Consider the following 24,221-nt stretch of genomic DNA (forward strand, 5'->3'; position numbering starts at 1 on the left):
TCATTTAATCATTTTAAGCATCTTTTAACTCAGTCTTAAACACCTTAGAAAAACGTTGTACTTTTTTCTAACACGGGACAGGCCTTGTTGTTTCTTCATACCTCAGCGACAATGCCCTGCATTATGCCTGTTAAGAAAACCCTTCAATAGAGGAGGTGCATAAAGATGGTGTCCCCCATGCACTTACCACAAATTCCTCGTTTTTCTAAGTTCGCCATATTGTACATTGCTCTCCGTTACTTTTTTTTATGGTATTGTCATTAGCAGAGTATACATTATCCCAATTTTAGCTTCAAGACTGAACAAAAAAAGTAGATTGTGCTGATTTATTGGCACATTAAACCATATTGCGTGATGTAGTTTAAAAACTGAGTGGATAGTGCTAATGACGTCAGATAGTATGAATTCTGCCAACTTTATGCACATTCGCCATTTGCTCAACTTGCCATTGGCTCAACTTACCCTAAGTCTGTAAATCAAACTGTGTTCTCGGTATGTGCTAGAAGTATGGTCATAAACTTTGTCACGGGAAGATAAGATAAGAGGTTAAATACTTTGTAAGACTGTGAGGCTCATTAAGTGTTCCTTTGGCAGTTCGTAGGTAGTTTATTGTCAAAGCTCATACAGTATTGACAAAAACAACTGTACTTCAATTGAAAAGCAAATGTCAACAGGACAGATAAACTATTTGGAAAATGCTGTAGTATAGTCCAATTTGTCATGTTGTCAATCATCTGTAGTCTTACCAGTTGGATAATTTTATAGTTTGGATAGAACAAAGTAGCATTGGAATACAAAAAAAAAACGTTGTTAAATTTGACTGGCTTGTCAATGGGCAGTGTTTTGACATAGAAGCATATCCTTCACAATTTAGTTAGGGACTAGACCTACAGTCAGAAAGCAACAGGCAAAGCATACGGAAATCTTTGCTAAGAGCACATTATACCAAACGTTCCAAGACGGCTGAAAACCCATCCTTGCGGACATAACAAGGGCTATAAAGGAAATATGAACTTCAACCTGGGTGCAAGCTTGTCTCTCGAGGCCCAGGTTCGAGAGACAAGCTTGCACACAGGTAGAGTTTCATATTTCCCTTATAGCCATTGTTAAGTGTAATGAACATAATGGCTGAATCAAATGCCAAAGTAGAACCTGTAGACAGTGGAACATAAACAGACAAGGTTAATTGCATATGAGAGCAAAATCCTAAAATGTTTAGCATTCAAACCTGGCCATTTATAACCTGCTGTTGCCACCTGCTGGTCATACGGTCATACTGTAACCTACCACAAACCCTCTAGTAATGTGCTTTCTGTGTCTCTAGATGGCAATCACACCCTTCATTATTCAGTCTGGAATGATGGCACATGGTCCAATGTGAATGAGCATAGCCCAGGTGGTGAATCAATTATGCTATAAGATGGTAGGCTATTTAATAGCATATATTTTTAAATAATTAGCAAAGCATGAATCTCCTTGATCTAGGCCTATATGTAGAAGTTTTACCCTTTGCAATATCACAATCAATTTTTAACACACAGAAAGGAAATATCCTGTTCAATAAAGTAATTTCTTAAATTGTCAACCTGAGTTTGACTGTATAACAACAAGACAAAAACACTCCTTGGAGAACGGACAGAGACAAAAATCCTATGGGGCACAAAGTACATTAAATTAGGGGGAGAACAATATACATGACATTGGCCAGGGTGGAGGTCAGGAGGGGTGAAAGTTGGAGAATTTTGCCTTTTCAAAACACCTGAAACAGCTGTTTCCTGCAACCTAGAGCCATCATCAGTATGCTTAATTCTATGCAAAATATTTGTAAAATATTTTTCTACATATCTAAGCATACCAGTTGAGCTGTCTGTATCCTGACTTAAAAAAATAATGCTTCTCTGCATCTCTGCAAAAACAATTGTGTAAATGTTTGAAAATAATTGGAGTATTATTCAGGACATTTAGTTATTGCTTTCTTTTCTAAAAACAACCAACCTTGCCAGCAGGCATGCCAGCTAAGATAGTTAGACAAGCTAGCCGAAATGGCTTCTTGGTAGCTAGTAATGAGGTTGAGAGTTTGGGAACCTATCTGGGCTAGCTGAAGCCAACTTCATACAATTGCTAGGTGGCTAGTAGTATTACAGAGACGCATCTGACAGAGATGCAGGGGTACTTATATTTCTCCTGTTGTCCTTTGTCCTGTTACAGTAACGGAAATTAGTTTCTTGCACATCCCAACTCTCCCTCCCCCAAATTATTATTATTATTTTCCTGAGAACTCCATCCATTACTTGATAGACCATCGTCATTTCAAAAGCAAAGGTTGCAGCCACGGTCTGACAGTGAAACAGGATAATAGAGCAGTAATGTCAAAGATGTTCTAATTATCCGCAGCACAGTCCTGTAGGCACCTGTGATTTGGAATTGCAGTTTTCACTGAAGAGGCGTTGCTACTTCCAAGCAGGGAAGAAAAGGATGGATACATCATCCGTAAACATCAAAGCAGGTCGGTTGATACACGGCCAAATATACTACTTGTTTGGGTAATGTATAAATACAATCGTCGGAGTGTCTGCTTTAGAAAGTGATTAAAAAAGTAGTTGACACGTCACGTCGCAGGACTTGGTGGTGGCTGTGACATGTTTTCAGCTACTTTGGGATTTTTATAGGGGCCACATAGGCTACAGCGGTGCAGAGTGCGAGATCTAGACAAGAGCCTGCGGTCCAACTTTCCAAACCGAGGGAAATACCGCCCAAAAGATGCCTGTTCGGCGGGGACACGTGGCTCCTCAGAACACTTTTCTGGATACAATCATCCGAAAATTCGAAGGACAGAGTAAGAACTTTTTTTCTTCAATATTGAGTCATTTTGGGGAACCATGCTGTGATTTGGAATGTAACGCAAACCGTGTCTTTCGATTTGCAAAATGCGTCTTAATTGCAATTTGTCCCGATTAAAATGAAAATACTAGGCTATCATTGTAGGTAATCTGCCCGTGTTCATTAAAGTTAATAGGTTTCATGAGATGTGACCACTTTCTATTATATAGTGTTATGATTGTCTTGTAAAAAGGAGCGTATTGTCTCTGCAAAATGTTGCCTTGATATGACTTAGCAAATATTGAACCAAATAATATAGGTGAAGATTAAATATGTACAGTATGCCACACATTTGATTGTGTAGTCTCTGGGTTAATTCTATGTTTACCCTCTTGCTATTTGAATTTTACACACATAGTCTAATGATAAAGGCATGGCTACATTTCTACCTGACATTTACTGGGAGACCAACATTTCAAGTGGATATAAATAGGGCAGCAGTGTCTGTCAGGGCATAAATATGGCTTATATCACAGCAGGACCTGAAGAACCCGAGCTGCATTTCTAAGCAGGATGGGAGAGAGTAAAGCAGCTACATTTCAATAACTAAAATCCATCACTGAATGTTTCCTTCTGGGGACATATTTTGATACCAAAACGTCATCTACTTGTTTTTCTAAGGCTCTAAACAGTTTATAGTTTTGATATAAACAGCAAGTTTAGTAGTTGAATGTGAAAACAGACTTGCACCGTACAGATTCTCCCATCTTAGTTCTCATGCAAGGTTACATGCCTTAGTGTCACTGATATGGCATGTTTGGTCAAGTAGAATAACCAATTTAAATTGTATTTTAGTTTACGAAAGGTTCAATCAGTAAGGCTGGAAAGAATGCTTGCTTTAAATGTATCCAGTAAGCATAGGGTAATGTGGGGTAACTAGCCCCCCCTAAGAACAATGTCCAATTGCTGACACAAAAAAAGCAAAGTTTGGTTAAAATGAGGTATGTGGATGATGGATGGTCATGCTTAGGCAAGCAAACTATGAAGGGAAATACAGTGCATTCAGAAAGTATTCAGACCCCTGGACTTTTTCCACATTTTGTTATGTTACAGCCTTATTCTAAAATAGATTAAATAAAACATTTTCCTCAACAATCTACACACAATAACCACAATGACAAAGCAAAAACATGTTTTTAGAAATGTTTACAAATGTATACAAAATTAAAAACAGAAGTATTCAGACCCTTTGATATGAGAATCGGAATTGAGCTCAGGTGCATTCTGTTTCCATTGGTTATCCTTTAGATGTTTCTACAACTTGGTTGGAGTCCACATGTGGTAAATTCAATTGATTGGACATGATTTGGAAAGGCACACACCTGTCTATATAAAGTACCACAGTTGACAGTGCATGTCAGAGCAAAAACCAAGCCATGAGTTTGAAGGAATTGTCCATAGAGCTTTGAAACAGGATTGTGTCGAGGCACAGATCTGGGGAAGGGTAACAAAACATTTTTGAACATTTAAAGGTCCCGAAGAACACAGTGGCCTCCATCATTCTTAAATGGAAGATGTTTCGAGCCACCAAGACTCTTCCTAGGGCTGGCCTCCTGGCCAAACTGAGCAATCGGGGGAGAAGGGCCTTGGTCAGGGATGTGACAACCTGATTGTCACTCTGACAAAGCTCCAGAGTTCCTCTGTGGAGATGGGAGAACCTTCCAGAAGGACAACCACCTCTGCAGCACTCCACCAATCAGGCCTCCACCGAGCCACCTCAGTAAAAGGCAAATGGCGGCCCACTTGGAGTTTGCCAAAAGGCACCTAAAGGACTCTCAAACCACAAGAAACAAGATTTTCTGGTCTGAGGAAACCAAGATTGAACTCTTTGGCCTGAATGCCAAGCGTCTCGTCTGGAGGAAACCTGGCACAATCCCTACGGTGAAGCATGGTCAAATCAAATCAAATTGTATTTGTCACATACACATGGTTAGCAGATGTTAATGCGAGTGTAGCGAAATGCTTGTGCTTCTAGTTCCGACCATGCAGTCATATCTAACAAGTAAGTAGCAGCATCATGATGTGGGGATGTTTTTCAGCAGCAGGGACTGGGAGACTAGTCAGGATCGAGGAAAAGATGAACAGAGCAAAGTACAGAGAGATCCTTGATGAAAACCTCTTCCAGAGCGCTCAGGACTTCCGACTGGAGCCAAGGTTCACCTTCTATCAGGACAAAGACCCTAAGCACACAGCCAAGCCCATGCAGGAGTGGCTTCGGGACAAATCTCTGAATGTCCTTGAGTGGCCCAGCCAGAGCCCTCGAACCCGATCGAACATCTCTGGAGAGACCTTAAAATAGCTGTGCAGCGACAGTCCCCATCCAACATGACAGAGCTTGAGAGGATATGCAGAGAAGAATGGGAGAAGCTCCCCAAAGATAGGTGTGCCAAGCTTGTAGTGTCATACCCAAGAAGACTCTAGGCTGTAATCGCTGCCAAAGGTGCTTCAACAAAGTACTGAGTAGGGGTCTGAATACTTATGTGAATGTGAGTTTTTTTGTTTTGTATTTTTAATACATTTGCAAACATTCCTAAAAACCTGTTTCAGCTTTGTCATTATGGGGTATTGTATGTAGATTGATGAGGGGGGTGGAAAAACTATCCATTTTAGAATAAGGATGTAACATAAAAAAATTTGGAAAAAGTCAAGGGGTCTGAATACTTTCCGAATGCATTAGTTATTTAATGAAATCTTAATTTTACAAAAGGGCAGTTTTTCCCAAGTGCTGTGGGTAACTGCCCCCCTGAAGATTAGTGTTTAAAATCTATTTTTTAAATGTATAATTAACTCTTAAAGGCTAAAGTCTATGTGTCTTATTTTAATTAAATAAATCAAATATTTAAACAAAATGGTATTGCATATTTCACTATTAATAATTTTCGCACCATCTCATGTCCAAATCATCGTAAAGTATCTGAAAAAATGACTTTGTAATTCAATGATGTTACTTGAAAATGATTTGGACATAATTTGGAAAATGCTAATTTAGGTACCATTAACTTACATTAGATTGCCAGGGGGACAAGTTGCCCCATCTGGATCCGATGATCACTCCTCAAACTATTTAATAAAATGTCTGATTGTATTCTGACTCATTCACTGAAGCCTGTACTAGATTGAACTGTAGTAGACTGTATTATATGTGATGACAAATTGCAATGACTCTTTAGATTAAAACAATATTGATCTATTACTCCCTCCCTCTTCAGATCGCAAGTTCATCATCGCCAATGCTCGCGTGGAGAACTGCGCCATCATCTTCTGTAACGACGCCTTCTGTGGCATGTGCGGCTACACGCGCGCTGAGGTCATGCAGAAGCCGTGCACCTGCAGCTTCCTGTATGGGCCGCACACCAAGAGGCCTGCCGTGGCCCAAATGGCCAAGGCTCTGCTGGGCTCCGAGGAGAGGAAAGTGGAGATCTCCCTCTACGCCAAAGATGGTACGACCCGACCCGGCACAGCCCGCCAGGGCTTCAGCATGGCTCTCATTTGATTTTTAAACATAAAAAACACAAAGGAATAGTGGTTATAAAGTATTTCATTCATCAGTGTTTGGGTGATTTTTTTTTTGGTAATGCCAGAGGCTTTTATTGAGATAATGAGATCCTTATAAAGGCTTTGGGTATTGGGTAATCCTAGTTTAGTAACACTTTACTTGAATGCTCTGTCATAAGGACCACATAACACTGTCTTGACGATGGTACAGAAATTAATGATGTTTTTTGGACCATATAGCTGGAGAATGAGATGTGCATATTGAACATTCTATTTCCCCTCACAATGTCCAAATGGTCCATGCGTTTTTGTGAATCTATGATTTCTCTCATAGGTTCCAGCACACAGCTGTGCCAATTACAAGAAGAGATAGGAAAGCAATGAACTATAGATAGTGTTTTTATGACATCTTGATTGCTCTCTTCAGTGCCTGCCTCATGCCTCTCCACTGTACTCTAAATGGACATGATGCTTCCTACACTCAGAAACACAGCACACACACACATACACACACACACACACACACATACACACAGGGCAGGTGGGAATAGCGTAATCAAAACAATAGTAACAAAAGACAATGAGTTGTGACCCAGCTCACTCATAACATTCAGTGAACCATATGTTTCTTAGAGCTTGGTGGGAGCATGGTTGTCCTATGGTGCAGGATAGTTGCTTGTCTTTGGGACATTCTCATCACCTTTAAGGAACTTGACAAAATAATGTTTTTTTTAACTTTAAACAGAACGTTTCCTAAAAGTTCAAACATAGTAACATTTTTTGTAATGTTCTAGGAACGTTCTCCAAATGGTTTGACATGGGGAATGTTCTCCAATAGCTCAGAGAATGTTATGAAACAACGTTCTTCTGTGGGAATTTCAATACTTCAGCATAACGTTTCCTACAGGTTTATTCATGGTTCTATTTAAAGTAATGTTCTCAAATTGTTCTGACAATGTTATGAAAAAACGTTCTTCTGTGAGAATATCAGTACTTCAGCATAATGTTTCCCACAGTTTTTATCATGGTTCATCAATTTAAAGCAATGTTTATATTTACAGTACATTTTAGTCATTTAGCAGCCGCCCTTATCCAGAGCGACATACAGGAGCAATTAGGGTTAAGTGCCTTGCTCAAGGGCGCATCGACCAATTTTTCACCTAGTCAGCTTGGGGATTCAAACCAGCACTCCTAACCGCTAGGGTACCATAAAAAAAACACAAGAAAACATTAGTAACATTTAAATAACTTTCTTAGAATGTTATTTAAAAACATACATTCCGTTCTCAGAGTCAACTAAACTCTCTCTATCCTCTATCCTGTTAAGTGTGTTCAGGTGTGTTGGCCACGCCCACTAATTGGCCACACCCGATCTTAATGAATGCTTGTTCTCTTTAAAATGGGGTCAGTTTGAATAGACAAAAATTAACAGCTTTGTGTGAGTTTAAAAAAATATGGCATGCTAGCTCCATCCTGGTGGCGCAGTGGACTAATTCCATGAATAGAGAACAGAAGATCATAGGTTTAAATTTCAGTGATGCTGTGACACAATAAAATAAATGTGTTTGCATGCCTAATGCCAGGTGGACACAACACAACTTTTAAAATGCTAACATTGGTGAGCCTCTCACATTAAACAACCATCTTTCCTGTAGTTTTTTGTCTTGAAAACGTAGTGGCACAGACGGGGCATCACACACTAAAAGATTCTTCACTTGGTCTTGATGATTCTCGATACGACGCTGTCTCATTACAACAAGGATGTGATGTGACTAGATAGCTAGAATGAGCATTGTCTCAAAGCAGCCTCATAAACATTTTCAGTCAGACATTCACGCTTGCCATAATGAGTTGAAATATCTAGCCAATACATTTTGATTTCAATAACATTGTGTGCAAATAGCTTGTCAGAGCTGTAATGATTTGACACTATGGCAAGTACAAACGCATACTAGTACTGGTCATTGCTCCTGCTTGAGACTACACATTCTGGGTGATGTGATACAATGTCATCTCACTAGCTCCTCCTCTGGAGAGCTCTAATTGGCTGTTGCTGATCACCGTTCTCAAATCTTGTCGCTGCATATCTCACACTACAAGAGCATTGCAGATTTAGTGCAGATAAAATCAAGTGTTTGAAAATATCTGGACGTCTGGGACTGCTCAAAGACCGGATTGGTAGCCCTCAGATTGCGTCTCTGATCCGCTCACATTAAACAAGCGTTGGGAACGGCTGCTTACCCCGAGTAGGCAACGACATGGGGATTTTGTTTCCGATCTCCAAAACCTGTCTGGCACAGCTAAATCGGGGCCAAACTCGTGAACACCCAGCTTAAGCAAATTCATTTCCATGTGTCCTATCTGTGCTTGGAGTTCAAAAAAGTTAACCCAAACTAAGCTAACAGTGTTATTAAAAGTCTTATTGAAACATTCAGTGAAAGTTTTAAGGAAGTTATTCAACAACCTCCAAATAACCTTTACATTTATTCCCAACATTCCCAACATTTAGAATGTTCTCAGAACATTATTTAATTACCATTAAATAACCTATCATTTCCATTCTGAGAACGTTAATAAAACCTCCCAGGAAAACTTTCAGGGAACCATAGTAAAACATTCTCAGAACCTCCCTGCAACCTAAAAATTAATGTTTGCGGAACAGGCAATATTTTCACATCTGTTGTCAGAACGTTTAAAAAACGTTCACTTTTAACATATGGCTTTGTTCCCAGACCCATGTGAAACCAAAAACTTCCAAGGAACCAAATGTGCTAGCTGGGGATGGCTTGAAGGACGATTACTCACTATGGCTCTCAAATCCCAAAGGTAACCCCTGGATTTTCGAATGGTTGCATAAGAGTCTAAAACACACAATGCCCTCTGTCTGTTTCAAGGCTAGGAGGATCAGAGCAGGGGGCGGGAGACAGTATTGTATCATGTAAAGGGCAGATGTAACTTTTTGTGTGCTGGAGACTTATACCGTACGTAGGTGTTCATTTTTTACGAGAGATTAATACATTCATAATTATAAATCCTTTTGCATAACAGTCTGTGTCAATGTAGACTGAGGTAAATTGAATAACAGTGGCACAGCATGCATAGGCATTGGATTCAGTCATTCGTTAGTTAAGATCAGGGAGTTCATAGCCAGAAAAGCTCTCATGCAGGCAGGTGAATTGATGATCTCATCATATACACAGTGAGAGACCCTACTAATATACCTAAACTCCCACTAGATTGAAATGGTCTTTGTAAACAAGAAACAATTTGGCACAGTGTGTCTCAGTCCTCACAGTTCATCTCTCATGAGAGGTCATTAAAGCACAGGTGAATTGCCCACCAGAGTATTAATTCATTCCAGGAACTCAAATATACTGACGACAAACATTTTTATTTAACTAGGCAAGTCAGTTAAGAACAAATGCTTATTTACAATGATGGCCTGGGAACAGTGGGTTAACTGCCTTGTTCAGGGGCAGCTCAGGGATTCAATCTAGCAACCTTTCAGTTACTGGCCCAATGCTCTAACCACTAGGCTACCTGCCGCAAATCAGTAAACATATTCTCAGAAATGAGCAGCAATCCCCGGAAATCAGTGTCAAACCTGGTAACGCTGCAATGTGTTTACATTTAAAAGTTGCAGGCAGCTGATGTATTTTACACCTTTGAGCCATATAATGTTGAGGATCAGAATACAGTGCCCATTTAGTGAGTTCCTAAGTGACTGAGATCTCCTTAAGGGGATTGGAGTAATGACCTCGCTAAAGGTGTAGATAATACTGTAGAATATAGCTGGAATACCCTAATGGCTATGGAGATAACCTTGGTGTTCACTACATCCTCAGTTTAATCCTAGTTAACCCCCTGAGAGTATGCTCCGTAAATGATAGATGTACCGGGTGGGGGTGCTAATTGGATTGTTATTTTCTGTAAAGAATGTCGCAGCAGCTTAATGTTGAATTTGTTGTGAATTACATTGCGGAGGACTAACAGGGGAATTATTCCAAAATGTATCCGGATTTTGTGAATGCTGTCTTCTGGGCCCAGTTCAAGCACAACAAAGCTCAGGTTAGCATCTCCCTGCTGCCTAAATCTCTTTGGATTGTAGAACAAGCCCAATTTAATCTGCTTTGAAATATGATAGTGTAAAGTTACAGCACAGTAAAGCTTTCTTCCAGGATGATTGAGGCTCAAGGTAACTTTGGATATGATGACATCTCATCTCGCTGTATTGGGATTGGTATTTTTAAGAAAGCAATCTGCAAAATTATTGGATGTATTGTCCTTTCAAACTGGGCTCAAAGTCAAAACAGCTGTGTATAGTATATTGTGTACAGTTGAAGTCAGAAATTTACATACACTTAGGTTGGAGTCATTAAAACTTGTTTTTCAACCACTCCACAAGTTTATTGTTAATAAACTATAGAACATTATGTCATGGGTTTAGAAGCTTCTGATAGGCTAATTGACATCATTTGAGTCAATTGGAGGTGTACCTGTGGATGTATTTCAAGGCCTATCTTCATGGGAAAATCAAAAGAAATCAGATAAGACCTCAGAAAAAAATTGTAGACCTCCACAAGTCTGGTTCATCCTTGGGAGCAATTTCCAAACGCCTTAAGGTACCACGTTCATCTGTACAAACCATAGTACGCAAGTATAAACACCATGGGACCATGCAGCCGTCATACCACTCAGGAAGGAGACGCATTCTGTCTCCTAGAGATGAATGTACTTTGGTGTAAAAAGTGCAAATCAATCCCAGAACAACAGCAAATGACCCTGTCAAGATGCTGGAGGAAACAGGTACAAAAGTATCTATATTATCCACAGTAAAACAAGTCCAATATCGACATAACCTGAACTGCCGCTCAGCAAGGAAGAAGCCACTGCTCCAAAACCCCCATACAAAAGCCAGAATACGGTTTGCAACTGCACCTGGGGACAAAGATCGTACTTTTTGGAGAAATGTCCTCTGGTTTGATGAAACAAAAATAGAACTGTTTGGCCATAATGACCATCGTTATGTTTGGAGGAAAAAGGGGGAGGCTTGCAAGCCGAAGAACACCATCCCAACTGTGAAGCATGGGGGTGGCAGCATCGTGTTGTGGGAGTTCTTTGCTGCAGGAGGGACTGGTGCACTTCCCAACATAGATGGCATCAGGAGGATGGAAAATTACGTGGAAATATTGAAGCAACATCTCAAGACATCAGTCAGGAAGTTAAAGCTTGGTCGCAAATGGGTCTTCCAAATGGACAATGACCCCAAGCATACTTCCAAAGTTGTGTTAAAATGGCATAAGGACAACAAAGTCAAGGTATTGGAGTGGCCATCTCAACGCTCTGACCTCAATCCTATAGAAAATGTGTGGGCAGAACTGAAAAAGGGTGTGCGAGAAAGGAGGCCTACAAACCTGACTCCGTTACACCAGCTCTGTCAGGAGGAATGGGCCAGAATTCACCCAACTTATTGTGGGAAGCTTGTGGAAGGCTACCCAAATGCTTCCAAATACTAATTGAGTGTATGTAAACTTCTGACCCACTGGGAATGTGATGAAAGAAATAAAAGCTGAAATAAATAATTCTCTCTACTATTATTCTGACATTTCACATTCTTGAAATAAAGTGGTGATCCAAACTGACCTAAAACAGGGAATTTTTACTAGGATTAAATGTCAGGAATTGTAAAAAACTGAGTTTAAATGTATTTGGCTAAGGTGTATGTAAACTTCTGACTTCAAATGTACATAGAGAGAGGATAAATCATTTCCGTTGACATCCTATGTTGAGTCAATATTTAGTGTCTCGTTAGCTGTACTGAAGTGTAACTATAGTTGGGTTTCAGTGCCTACACAACCCCCCCCCCCCCCCCCCCCCCCAGCTAAAGCACATTGATATGGTAGTAATGCCTCCCTAGTTGCTTCTCTGTGTGAGGCACCACATGAAACACAAGGACACACTGGCACATTACACTCGCCGTCTATCTCTCCTGTGGTTTGTGTGTAATTGGCTTTTCAATTTGGGAGCAGCGTGTTTTCGCACCATGTCTTTTGGCTGCCTTCCATCCACGAGACAGAGATTTGGGACTGGAACTCCTGAAGATTCCATCCTCTCATCATTAGCATTAGAGTAGAAGACTTGGAAGAGAGTAATGAATTCTATTTGGGTCATTATTATGGCACCTTAATCTGGTTTAGGAGTGGAAGATAAATGCTAAATCCTGTTAAATGGGGATAGGGCCAAGCCAAGCTGGTGATTATTACAGGAAATTAGTTACTGTGGCTCTTTCACTCTTTTCCTGTAGGATCACCATAGTCAATAATCCATATTTAAAGACTTGGTTATCATGATGTCCTGTACTAAAACCAGATCATTCAACCCATTAAGTAATTTATGATTTTTATAAGGATCCCCATTAGCTGACGACAATGGCGACAGCTAGTCTTCCTGGGGTCCGTGACATAATGAAAAAGACCACAGACAAACATACATTACAATGTACATATATCTAAAACATTAGCATGGACATTAGAGACACATAATCTTAAAATTAAAACTATAGTTATGCTAAGAGTAGCACACTTGTCTTGGAAAAGTCTATTGGCTATACAGTACAGAGAGAGCATTTGCCTGAATTGATATTATGTGTGTTGAGATATATGATATACTGGATTTTCTTCATGAGAATTTTCTTTAGAAACATTCCTATCACCCTCCTTCACATCAGACTGTACATTTCTCTGTCATATACAGTAATATTAAAACTGTTCTGCATTAATATCTTATTACATTTTTTTGCCCTCCTATCACTTTTGTTATAGTTTTTTCCTACATATATTGTTTCAGCTGACCAACTCAGTGGACTTGTGGCTGGAGTGTCAGTGACAGGTAGCCTAGCGGTTAATTAAGAGTGTTGGGCCAGTAACTGGAAGGTTGCTGGTTTGAACCCCAAAGCTGGTGGAAAGTCTGTCCATGTTCCCTTGAGCAAGGCACTTAACCCTGCTTGCTCTGGATAAAAATATGTTTTTTTTTAAAGTTGTGAGTTCAATCCCTCGACGAGTCATATGAAAGACATAAAAAAAATGGGACCTGATGCATATCCGCTTGGCACTCAGCATTAAGGAGATAGATTTGGGGTAAGGCCCTGCGATAGACTAGGGTCCATGCTACAGAAACAGGAGATAGGCTCCTGCCCTATTAGTTGTTCTGGCTCGCACAAGCTAAGGCTACTTACTTACGATTTCTTTAGCTACTGTATGAGATGGAAGCCCCCATGAGGATAATAACGTGTGTCATATAAACATATGACCACAACTAAACAGAACTTAATGAGATCCTGTTTCGGGTCTAAATCAGAATGCTATGGACATATTACACGTCCCACGTCCCTCCCGGGTGGCGCAGTAGTCTAGGGCACTGCATTGCAGCTGTGCCACCAGGGACTCTGGGTTCAAGCCCAGGCTCTGTTGCAGCAGGTGCACAGTGTTTCCTCTGACACATTGGTGTGGCTGGCTTCCGGGTTGGATGCGTGCTGTGTTAAGAAGCACTGCGGCTTGGTTGGCTTGACCTTTGTCTCTCCCGAGCCCGTATGAGAGTTGTAACTACTAACAATTGAATACCATGAAAAGGGGGTAAAATAAATTTTGCAAAATTGAAAAAAGGATGTTGTTGTATCTCATGGAGTGAGTTCTTCATGCTATGTGTGAATTGGTGTATTGGTATGCATTTTATTAGTTGAAAATATTTAGAAGTTTCCAGACATACTGTAGCCTACAGCCTTCCTGAAGTTCTCCTTCAAAACAAGTCACGATTCAGTGATATTTCTTTGACGTCATACGTTGACAGATGCATACACTAGGAGCAGAACAGGATATATTATAAATCTGCAGTGCAATTTCTGCCACAGGCCGCAGTGTAAGTCGTTTATTACTACGTCTGGGCATGGGGTAATGAAATTGTCCCTCTGTAATGGGAAAAACAGTATCTACTCTAAACTGGGGTTCTGTTATGCTAGCTTGTCACTGAAATAAACCAATCTCGGAAGTCCGATTTGGGAAACGACTGTTTTTTACTACTATGGCTAATGTCACAGTTCAACGTACTGCAATATCAAAACTACTTTTAGTGTTAAGTGTACAGTTATTTTCTTCTTGAAAAGAGTGTAGTTTGAATGACTATTTCTTCTTAACTCTAAGGTTAGCTATTAGAAAGACCATTATTTTGTAACGATCAGAGGGGTTCTCACTATGGTTGAATACCGGTGACTGATATACCGAATTAGAGGTTGACACAGGAGTGAAAATTCATTCCTGTCTTGTCCTGTCAAATTTTTTCTGTGCTGTCTTGATCCTGCAACAGTGCTATAACCCCAGAACTTTCCTGTCCCGTCCCGATTAAAATCAGCCCTGTCCCATGCCCATGTGTACTTGTAATAATCTGAAATAACTTCCTCTGTTAAGTGCTCCTCTGTTTGTCCCCTGCTCAGGGTGTTTCCACTAGCCAAACCGGCTGGCTGGTGACACTATTATTCCTATTATGTCATCTGTGTCCAACTGGACTGTATTTTGATATGTTTTATTTAACCTTTATTTAACTAGGCAAGTCAGTTAAGAACAAATTCTTATTTACAATGACGGCCTACCAAAGGCCTCCTCATTAAAAATGAAGGACAAAACACACATCACGACAAGAGAGGCAACACTACATAAAGAGAGACCGAAGACAAGTATGCAGCTGGCTATACACTACTGAGGTATAATAAGAACTGGAGACTGCATCCAAGATGTCTACCCGTTGTTCTATTCACATTCGCATACGGCGATTCATGGACAGTCTATATTCGGGTTGCATCCGGTTTATACAGACCAACATCACATGCACACTAGCACACAGTGTGCACCGGGAGCAGCTCGAGCAGCGACTACATCATCACATCATCCAAAAACATGGCAGACATTGGATGAATAATACAAATGTAAAAGAATCTGCCGCTGCAACAATTATTTGAATAATTGAATGGACATTTTGTGCACAAAGTTGATGTCTTATTAGGAATTTTCTAATCTGACTTCTCTATGTGGCAGTGCATGTGTAACCGATGTGAAATGGCTAGCTAGTTAGCGGGGTGCGTGCTAATAGCGTTTCAATTGGTGACGTCACTCGCTCTGAGACCTTGAAGTAGTTGTTCCCCTTGCTCTTCAAGGGCCGCGGCTTTTGTGGCGCGATGGGTAATTATGCTTCGAGTGGTGGCTGTTGTCGTTGTGTGCAGAGAGTCCCTGGTTTGAGCCCAGGTAGGGGCGAGGAGAGGGATGGAAGCTATACTGTTACATATGGAAATTGTCTTTCTGGTCTGTTATTAAACTGCAGTACAAAGACTGCTTTCCACCCTAGCGTGGTGGAAAATGTGTTTTATTAAAGTGTGTTTTATGCAGATTTGTATTTTTATTAAGTAAACTATATTAGGCCAACACACAGTTTTGTTTTGGTTGCATATTTCTAACCCCTCTGCCCCCTCAGTTTATAACTATTCCTATGCTGCCCATTCCTGTGGACTGTCGATTTTGTCCCATCCTGTCCCGAACTTGACTCTAGAACCTCACTCCCATTCCAAGACCTGCGGAAGGGAGGGAGAGCGGGGGAGAGAGAGAGAGAGGCCTGGGAGACCTTTTTAGATTTAGGTCTGATGATGAGCTGAGCTCCCCAGTCTCTCCCCTTAATTACTCTCTTTGGTTCACTTGACCGTTTTGACATTCAGCTTCATAATAAACACGCTGAATGCCGTGGAGGGTGTTTTTAAACGTTTGAGACCATTTTGTGTAAAAACAAAATAAAGTTGCATAGACATATAGGGAGTAGGGATTCATATTTTCCCGAAAATCCACCAAGTTTCAATACCGAAAATAATTCATATTTATCCCGCAATAATCGGAAGTGCCCATTTAAAACCAATATGGTCACAATGCCAGGGTTCTCCCCAAACAAATCACGGCTCTGCTACACTACAGCCAAGGGGGCATCCGGCATTGCCATCAGACAGGGAGGGAATGCGGTTGTGTTGAGTCATGTCCAATGGCAGCGTCGAAGCTCAAAAAATGCAGAGGTTCAATCCTCGATGGCTATAAAGACACACGCCCAAATCTATATTTCATTTCAGAATTTATAAAATTAGGGTCAGGGTTGAGGGTTTGGTTAAGGAAATGGTCAGTATTAGGTTTTTACTAATCGGTTTAAGCGTCAGCTCTCTCGAGATGGGTGCTGTGCCACCTTCCTTGAGACAGGAATCTGCATTTTGGGTTTCAGTAGTATTGGGATTGGATAGGGAAATAGCCTTGAATCTAGGACAGGAGAGCTGGCTCTCCTCACAGACTTCATGTCTGTGACTTAGATGCCTATGAAGTGAATTGTGCATTGTCCTATAAAATGTGTGACTGTCTGAAGAGTCACAATAACAGCTCAAAGAGGTACATGTTATTTTATAGGCTATACTGTAGAGGTTTATTGTAGAGTTTATTAACTGCATTAAGGCTTCTATGCGACAACCTGTTTGGATAATGTGCTATTACATTTTTTGCTAATCTGCTGCTATGCATGTTGTATATTTTGTGGAATTGCATTAGTGCGAAATTGGGGCTGTCCTGTACTGTGAGCTTGTGTTGCCTACATCCTCGCGGCTGAACAGTTGTTGCTCCTAGACATTTCACCTTCACAATAACAACACTTACAGTTAACTGGGGCAGTTCTAGCAGGGCAGAAATTTGAAGGAAAGTGGAAGACGATCAAACTTGACTATCTAGAGGAAGTAAAAGTCGTAACAAGGTTTCGGTAGGTGAACCTGCGGAAGGATCATTAATTCGGGTGGCCATTCTACGGACAATGTTTGTCTATGGAGATTGCATTGCTTGGTGCTCAATTTTATACATTAGGAAATAATTCAGACCCCTTCACTTTTTCCACATTTTGTTATGTTACTGCCTTATTCTAAAATTGATTAAATTGTTTTTTCCCCTCATCAATCTTCATACAATAACCCATAATGACAATGCAAAAACAGTTTTTTGGATTTTTTTTTGCAAATGTATAAAAAAATCTAAAACTGAAACATCATATTTACAAAAGTTTTCAGACACTTTACTCAGTACTTTGTTGAAGCACCTTGGCAGCGATTACAGCCGCGAGTCTTCTTGGGTATAACGCTACAAGCTTGGCACAACTGTATTTGGGGAGTTTCTCCCATTCTTCTCTGCAGATCCTCTCAAGCTCTGTCAGGTTGGAGGGAGAGTGTCGCTGCACAGCTATTCTCAGGTCTCTCTAGAGATGTTCAAGTCCGGGCTCTGGCTAGGCCACTCAAGGACATTCAGAGACTTGTCCCGAAGCCGCTCCTGCGTTGTCTTGGCTGTGTGCTTAGGGTCTTTGTCCCGTTGAAAGGTGAACCTTCGCTCCAGTCGGAGGTCCTAACCGCTCTGGAGCAGGGATCAAGGATCTCTCTGTACTTTGATCCGTTCATCTTTCCCTTGATCCCATCCCTTGATCCCATCTAGTCTCCCAGTCCGCATCTCTTGTTCCCATCTAGTCTCCCAGTCCACTGAAAAGCATTCCCACAGTATGATGCTACCACCATGCTTCACCGTAGGGATGGTATTGGCCAGGTGATGAACGGTGCCTGGTTTCCTCCAGATGTGACGCTTGGCATTCAGGCCAAAGAGTTCAATCTTGGTTTCATCAGAGAATCTTGTTTTTCATGGTCTGAGAGTCCTTTAGGTGCCTTTTGGCAAACTCCAAGCAGGCTGTCATGTGCCTTTTACTAAGGGCTGGCTTCCGTCTGGCTACTCTACCGTAAAGGCCTGATTGGTGGAGTGCTGCAGAGATGGTTGTCCTTCTGGAAGGTTCTCCGATCTCCACAGTGGAACTCTGGAGCTCTGTCAGCTGCATTCGATGCTAGCTAAGTAAGAGAAAGTAAAAAAATATATACTATTAAATATCTCTCTTGCTTCTCTTTCATTTTGAAAGAAATGAATTTGTTCAAAACTATTCAACTATTGTCTTTCGCTCTCTTTGAGTCAACTACTCACCACATTTTATACACTGCAGTGTTAGCTAGCTGTAGTTTATGCTTTCACGACTAGATTCATTCTCTGATCGTTTGATTAGGTGGACAACATGTCAATTGATGCTGCAAGAGCTCTGATAGGTTGGAGGACATCCTCCGGAAGTTGTCATAATTACTGTGCAAGTCTATGGAAAGGGGGTGAGAACCATGAGCCTCCTAGGTTTTGTATTGAAGTCAATGTACCCAGAGGAGGACAGAAGCTAGCTATCCTCCGGTTACACTATGGCGCTACCTTACAGAGTGATTCTGAGGCTGCTATAGACCTTCATTGCAAACAGTGTGTTTTAATAAATTATTTGGTGACGTGAATATATTTAGTATAGTTTTATCTAAAAAGGATCACTTTTTTTTTTTTTTTTAACAGTATTTTTATTGGAATTTCACAATTTTCACCCATATTAAGAGATACAACAACAGAGACAAAGCACACCGAAAAAAAGAAGAAAAACAGCACCCACTTACACATATCTACGCGTATATACAGTACGTACACCATTTTCCTCTTCCCGCTCGGTGCTTCTCTCACCCCATCACCATCATTGCGTCTCTCAATACATACATTTTAAACAAACCTACAAACAGAAATTAAACAAAAAAGCTCAGTTTAAACCAAGAGGTTAGGTTCCACACATGGAACGTACAGTGTAGTTCTGAAATACATACATCCCCGTCATTCTACGAGAATCCTTGCAGCATAATAGCTGATACCTCAGGTTCTAGGTAATTTAGATAAGGTTCCCATACTTTGTAGAACTGGTCTGTTTTAGAATGCAATGTACATGTCAGATATTCCAGAGGCACCCATTCAAATAGTATCTTATGCCAATCTTTAATAGAAGGAACCTTATCACTAATCCACTTTAAAAGGATGTTTTTCCTCGCTGCGAAGGTAAGGATGTTGTAAAGCCTCCTTTTACCCACAGAAGTAACCTGCCTACTAGGGAGACCTAACAGTAAAGAAACTTGGTCCAATTCTAGATCAACCCCTAGGATCTTTTCAATTTCTTGCAGAACACCAGACCAGTATCTTTGTATTTTGGTACATGACCATAAACAATCTGTTAGAGTGCCTGTATCAGTTTTGCATTTAAAACACTGAGGGGAAGAGGAAGTGGGGCTAAAAGCATGTCTGCGATTTGGGGATATATGCAATCTGTGTATTATTCTTAATTGGATTGCTCTAGTACGATTACATATAGATATTGTTTTTGCATATCTCCAAATGTCCTCCCATATCTCTTCGTCAATAGTAACAGACAAATCTTTCTCCCACACTTGTTTCACCCTATGTGTGTTGACAGCAGAAAGGGACCTTAAAGTATCATAAAACAGACTTACAGACATTTTCCTTTGTGGGAAAAAAAGCATTATTTCAATGACAGACACATCAGGGTTACCAATTAAGGTGGTGCTCTTCAGGATATAATGTCTTACTTGCAGGAAGCGGAAAAAGTCCTGCTTTGGGAGTCGATATTTCTCGACCAGCTGCTCAAATGACAACAAAATCTTATCAACAAATAAGTCATTTAGCCTGCGTATGCCCTTATTAAGCCAAAAGTTAAAGCCGGCATCCAGCAATCCTGGACTGAAATCTGGATTGTTAAGAATTGGGGTAAGAGCAGAGGTTAGTTTGGACCTTCCCAGGAAGCGTTGAACTGACCTCCATACTTTGAGTGTGTTAAGTGTAACGGGATTATTGCTGTGATCTTCTACAGACTTGAAACTTCGGAAAAATAAAAGATCCTGTAAGGGGTATTTTGAAAGATAAAAAAAAAGTTTCAATGTCTAACCAAATAGAGGAGTCATCATTTGTGATCCAGTCAGAAATATAACAAAGGTGGGCACACCATTGATAGAACCTGATATTGGGCAGGTCCAAGCCGCCCATAGAACTTGGCAGCTGCAATATTGCCATCTTAAGTCTTGGCTTGCGTTTACTCCATATAAAGGAACTTAGCCATCCATTTACATCCTTTATTACCTTATTGGAGAGTAATACTGGGATCATTTGGATTGGGTAAAGTAGTCTAGGTAAAATGTTCATTTTCAAGAGGGATATTCTACCCAACCAAGAAATCGGGAGAGAGTTCCAGCGCTCCAGATCCTGTCTTATTATATCAAACAAGGGAACAAAATTGGCTTTGTACATTTGCTGGAATTTAGGAGTGACAAATATACCCAGATACATGAAACCTGAGGGAGACCATTTAAAAGGGAAGGGGGAGAAGTATTAGGTACAGAGTGCAGGCTACCAAGTGGCATAGCCTCTGACTTAGTTAGGTTAATCTTGTAGCCTGAGAATTCGCTGAATAATTCAATAATATTAATAAGAGCTGTAATTGAAGTCTCGGGACTAGAGATGAATATCAGGACATCATCAGCATACAAGCTTATTTTATGGTGAACATCACCAATGAGCAGCCCTTGTATAGCAGGCGTTACCCTGATGGCCTCGGCCAGTGGTTCCATAACGAGTGCAAAGAGGAGGGGGGATAAAGGACAGCCCTGTCTGGTACCTCTGTGTATAGAGAAGCTATTTGACCATAGCCCATTAGTAAGGACAGCAGCCTGAGGATCATCATATAAAACTTTCACCCATTTTATAAAGTTGTCACCCAAACCAAATGTATTTAGAGCAAATAATAGGTAAGACCACTCCACACGATCAAATGCTTTCTCAGCATCTAGGGAGAGCACAAGACCAACCACAGCACTTTGTTGGTAAGCTTGAATTACATTAAGAAGCCGCCTGACATTGTTGCAAGACTTACGGCCCTTAATGAAGCCAGTTTGGTCTCCTTTCACAATTAGTGGCAGTGAGTCATCTAATCTTGTGGCTAGAATTTTAGAAAGCAATTTTCTATCCACATTCAGAAGGGAAATTGGTCTGTACGAGGAACAAGACTCTGGGCATTTTCCCTTTTTGAGAATAAGTGAAATGTTGGCTTCGCTCAGCGTTTGAGGGAGTTGGTCATTTGAAAATGAGTGATTAAACATATCACGCAATGGCTCAAGGATCAGGCCATGGAACTCTTTATAGAACTCACTACAAAACCCGTCTGGTCCTGGGGCCTTACCATTTTGCAGATTCTTAATTGCGAACATTATCTCTTCCTTGGTAATAGGGGCATTAAGGAGGGATCGCTACTCTTCGGAGATAGTAGGGAGCTCAATCTTACAAAATAAGTTCTCCATTAATTTGGGTGCATCATTTGGCAGTTCTGAGGCATAAAGATTTGTATAAAATTTCTTAAATGAGTCACTTATCAATTTATTTTCATATAAATGATTACCATCAGAGTCAGTAATAGTAGCAATTGACTGAGAGTCAGCTCTCTTTTTAGCTAGGTATGCCAAGTACTTTCCTGGCTTATCGCCATGTTCATATAGCTTTTGCCTGACAAATCTAATTTTCTTTTCAGCGTCCTGTGTTAGGAGAGAGTCTAACGTTGATCTAATGACTGATATTTCCTTTAATAGGGCAGGAGTGGGCGTTTTAATGTAGTCCTTCTCTTTAGTTCCTAATTCACCCTCTAACATTTTTTGCTTTTCACGCTTTTTCCGTCTCTTAGTAGCTGTGTATGACATAATCAGACCCCTGGCATACGCTTTACAGGTCTCCCAAAGGAGCGAGGGGTTATCTGTTGATTGAGAGTTAATAGAGAAAAATGCTTTAAACTCTGTAATGAAATATGATGTGAATGTATGGTCTTTAAGAATGGTTGTGTTTAACCTCCAATGTCTTGACCGATTGAATGCCCCGTTGAGTTTTATGTCCAGGATCACCTCAGCATGATCAGATATGACTATGCTTCCTATCCTATCGGATAGAACAGACTGCAGAGACGTCCTGGGCACAAAAAAATAATCTATTCTAGTCTGACATCCATGAGGTGCAGATAAAAAAGTGAACTCTCTGTTGGAGGGATGAAAAGCTCTCCAGACATCCGCATACCCCAGATCATCACAAATAGCTTTAAGTGACTTAGCTTGAGGAGAGAGTGAAGCTATACCGCTGGGGAACCTATCAATAAGGGGGTTCAACAAGCAGTTAAAATCTCCTCCAACCACTGCAGTGTCCGAGTTTAATTCTGAAAAGTCTAGAAAAACCTTAGTGAGGAAATCAGGGGGGTGAGCAGGGGGGAAGTAAATATTCATTATAGAAATGTTCTGCCCTTGTAAAGTACCATTAATTATAACAAAGCGACCAAATGTATCTTTCACACAATTCAAGACCTTAAGTGGTAAGTTATTTTTCACCAGAATTGCTACCCCTCTACTTCTGGATGTAAATGATGAGAAAAACACTTGACCAAACCCCCCTTGTTGTAATTTCAGGTGCTCCTTATCATCCAAATGAGTTTCTTGCAACAGGGCAATATCAATATTTTCTTTTTTCAAAAAAGATAGTACCTTCTTCCTCTTAATGGGGTTATGGCTCCCTCTAATGTTCCATGTACATACACGCAGTCCGTTACCTGCCATTGTATCTTGACCATTCAATATCCAGGCTGGATCCCACTGTAAAAGTGGGGTGGTACCTTTTTCCATGTGTTGAACTCTCCTCTATCTCACCGAGCATAAACAAACAATATGAACCCTGAACTCGAACTATACTAAACCCAAAAATTAAACATGTAAAGATCCAAAAGGGGGTTTTCCCACTAGCTAACATGCAGGGGATTTCAACTCTCCAATGTAGACTCTTAAGTCTGCATCGCCGCTCCATAGCCTCATCCTTTATATGTATGGAAAATAAAATCAATAGGAGAATATTGAGGCTCTTCCACCTAAAACCAAACCTGGGCACCAATATGGATTCACACATATCTCAGCCTGAGCTATAGCGGCTATTACTTTAGCAAGAAAAATAATAAAGATACGAATATTACTGAGCCGGAGTACGTGAGGACTCACGTCACTGTTTCATGATCAGATTCAACCAAAAATAAACAAAGTTATCCAATGCTGCTGAGGTGCAGCTTAAAAGTTATTTACCCGAGAGAGTCAATAAACGCAGCAGCCTCTTCAGGTGTGTAGAGCTTTTTAGGTGATCCGTTGACCATAATCTTCAATGTGGCCGGGTACAACAGTGCGTAGTCCATCTTCATTCTCCTGAGTCGAGCCTTCGCCTCATCAAACGCTTTGCGTCTTCGTACAACCGCAGTGGAATAATCATTGAAGAATGAGACCTTAGGACTTTTACGTTGACTACCATCAGAGCCGATGTTTCTAGCCGCGTCCATGACGCGCTGCTTGTCGGTGAAGTTGTGGAACTTTATAACCACCGGCCGTGGGCACTGATTGGGACCGGGTATCGGTGCTTGAGAGCGATGGGCTCTGTCCAGCTTCACACGGCCAGCCTTAGTGTCAATTTGTAGGTAGCCAGGGATCCATTCCTCAAAGAATTTTACTGAACGTGTCCCTTCAGAATTTTCCGGGAGTCCCACAACACGAATATTGTATCTGCGTCCTCGATTATCCATGTCGTCAATGTGCTCCGCCATTTCGCGCACCTGTTTCTCAAGTGCTTTTATCTTAGCGTCCATAGATGTAGTTGAAGTTTCCACTGCATCAATTCTTCCTTCCGCCTCAACAACACGTTCCACAACCCTCTGTAGTTCAGCTGAATGGCCTGCTATTGCTTCCAATACCGTTCTTATCTTAGCATCGATCACTTTAGTAATGTTATCAGTCATCTTTTGAATCACCAGGTCCATTGTGCCTGGATCCGCAATGG

The 24,221-nt window shown here is 40.8% G+C and overlaps 1 protein-coding gene across 1 annotated transcript in view; it reads left to right on the top strand.

The window, feature by feature from the left end:
• Window positions 1-2,096: 2,096 nt before the first annotated feature.
• Window positions 2,097-24,221, top strand: part of LOC110530392 (voltage-gated inwardly rectifying potassium channel KCNH2) — a 72,087-nt gene continuing 49,962 nt past the window's right edge. The window contains exons 1-3 of the mRNA XM_021613401.3: window positions 2,097-2,506; window positions 2,670-2,836; window positions 6,090-6,320. Coding sequence (XP_021469076.3) covers window positions 2,761-2,836; window positions 6,090-6,320 — 307 coding nt within the window. The 5' untranslated portion in view covers window positions 2,097-2,506; window positions 2,670-2,760. The remainder of the gene's footprint in view (window positions 2,507-2,669; window positions 2,837-6,089; window positions 6,321-24,221) is intronic.

The sequence above is a fragment of the Oncorhynchus mykiss genome, chromosome 8 (assembly GCF_057628025.1).
Source record: "Oncorhynchus mykiss isolate SJ-2025 chromosome 8, ASM5762802v1, whole genome shotgun sequence".
NCBI classification, from domain to species: Eukaryota; Metazoa; Chordata; class Actinopteri; order Salmoniformes; family Salmonidae; genus Oncorhynchus; species Oncorhynchus mykiss.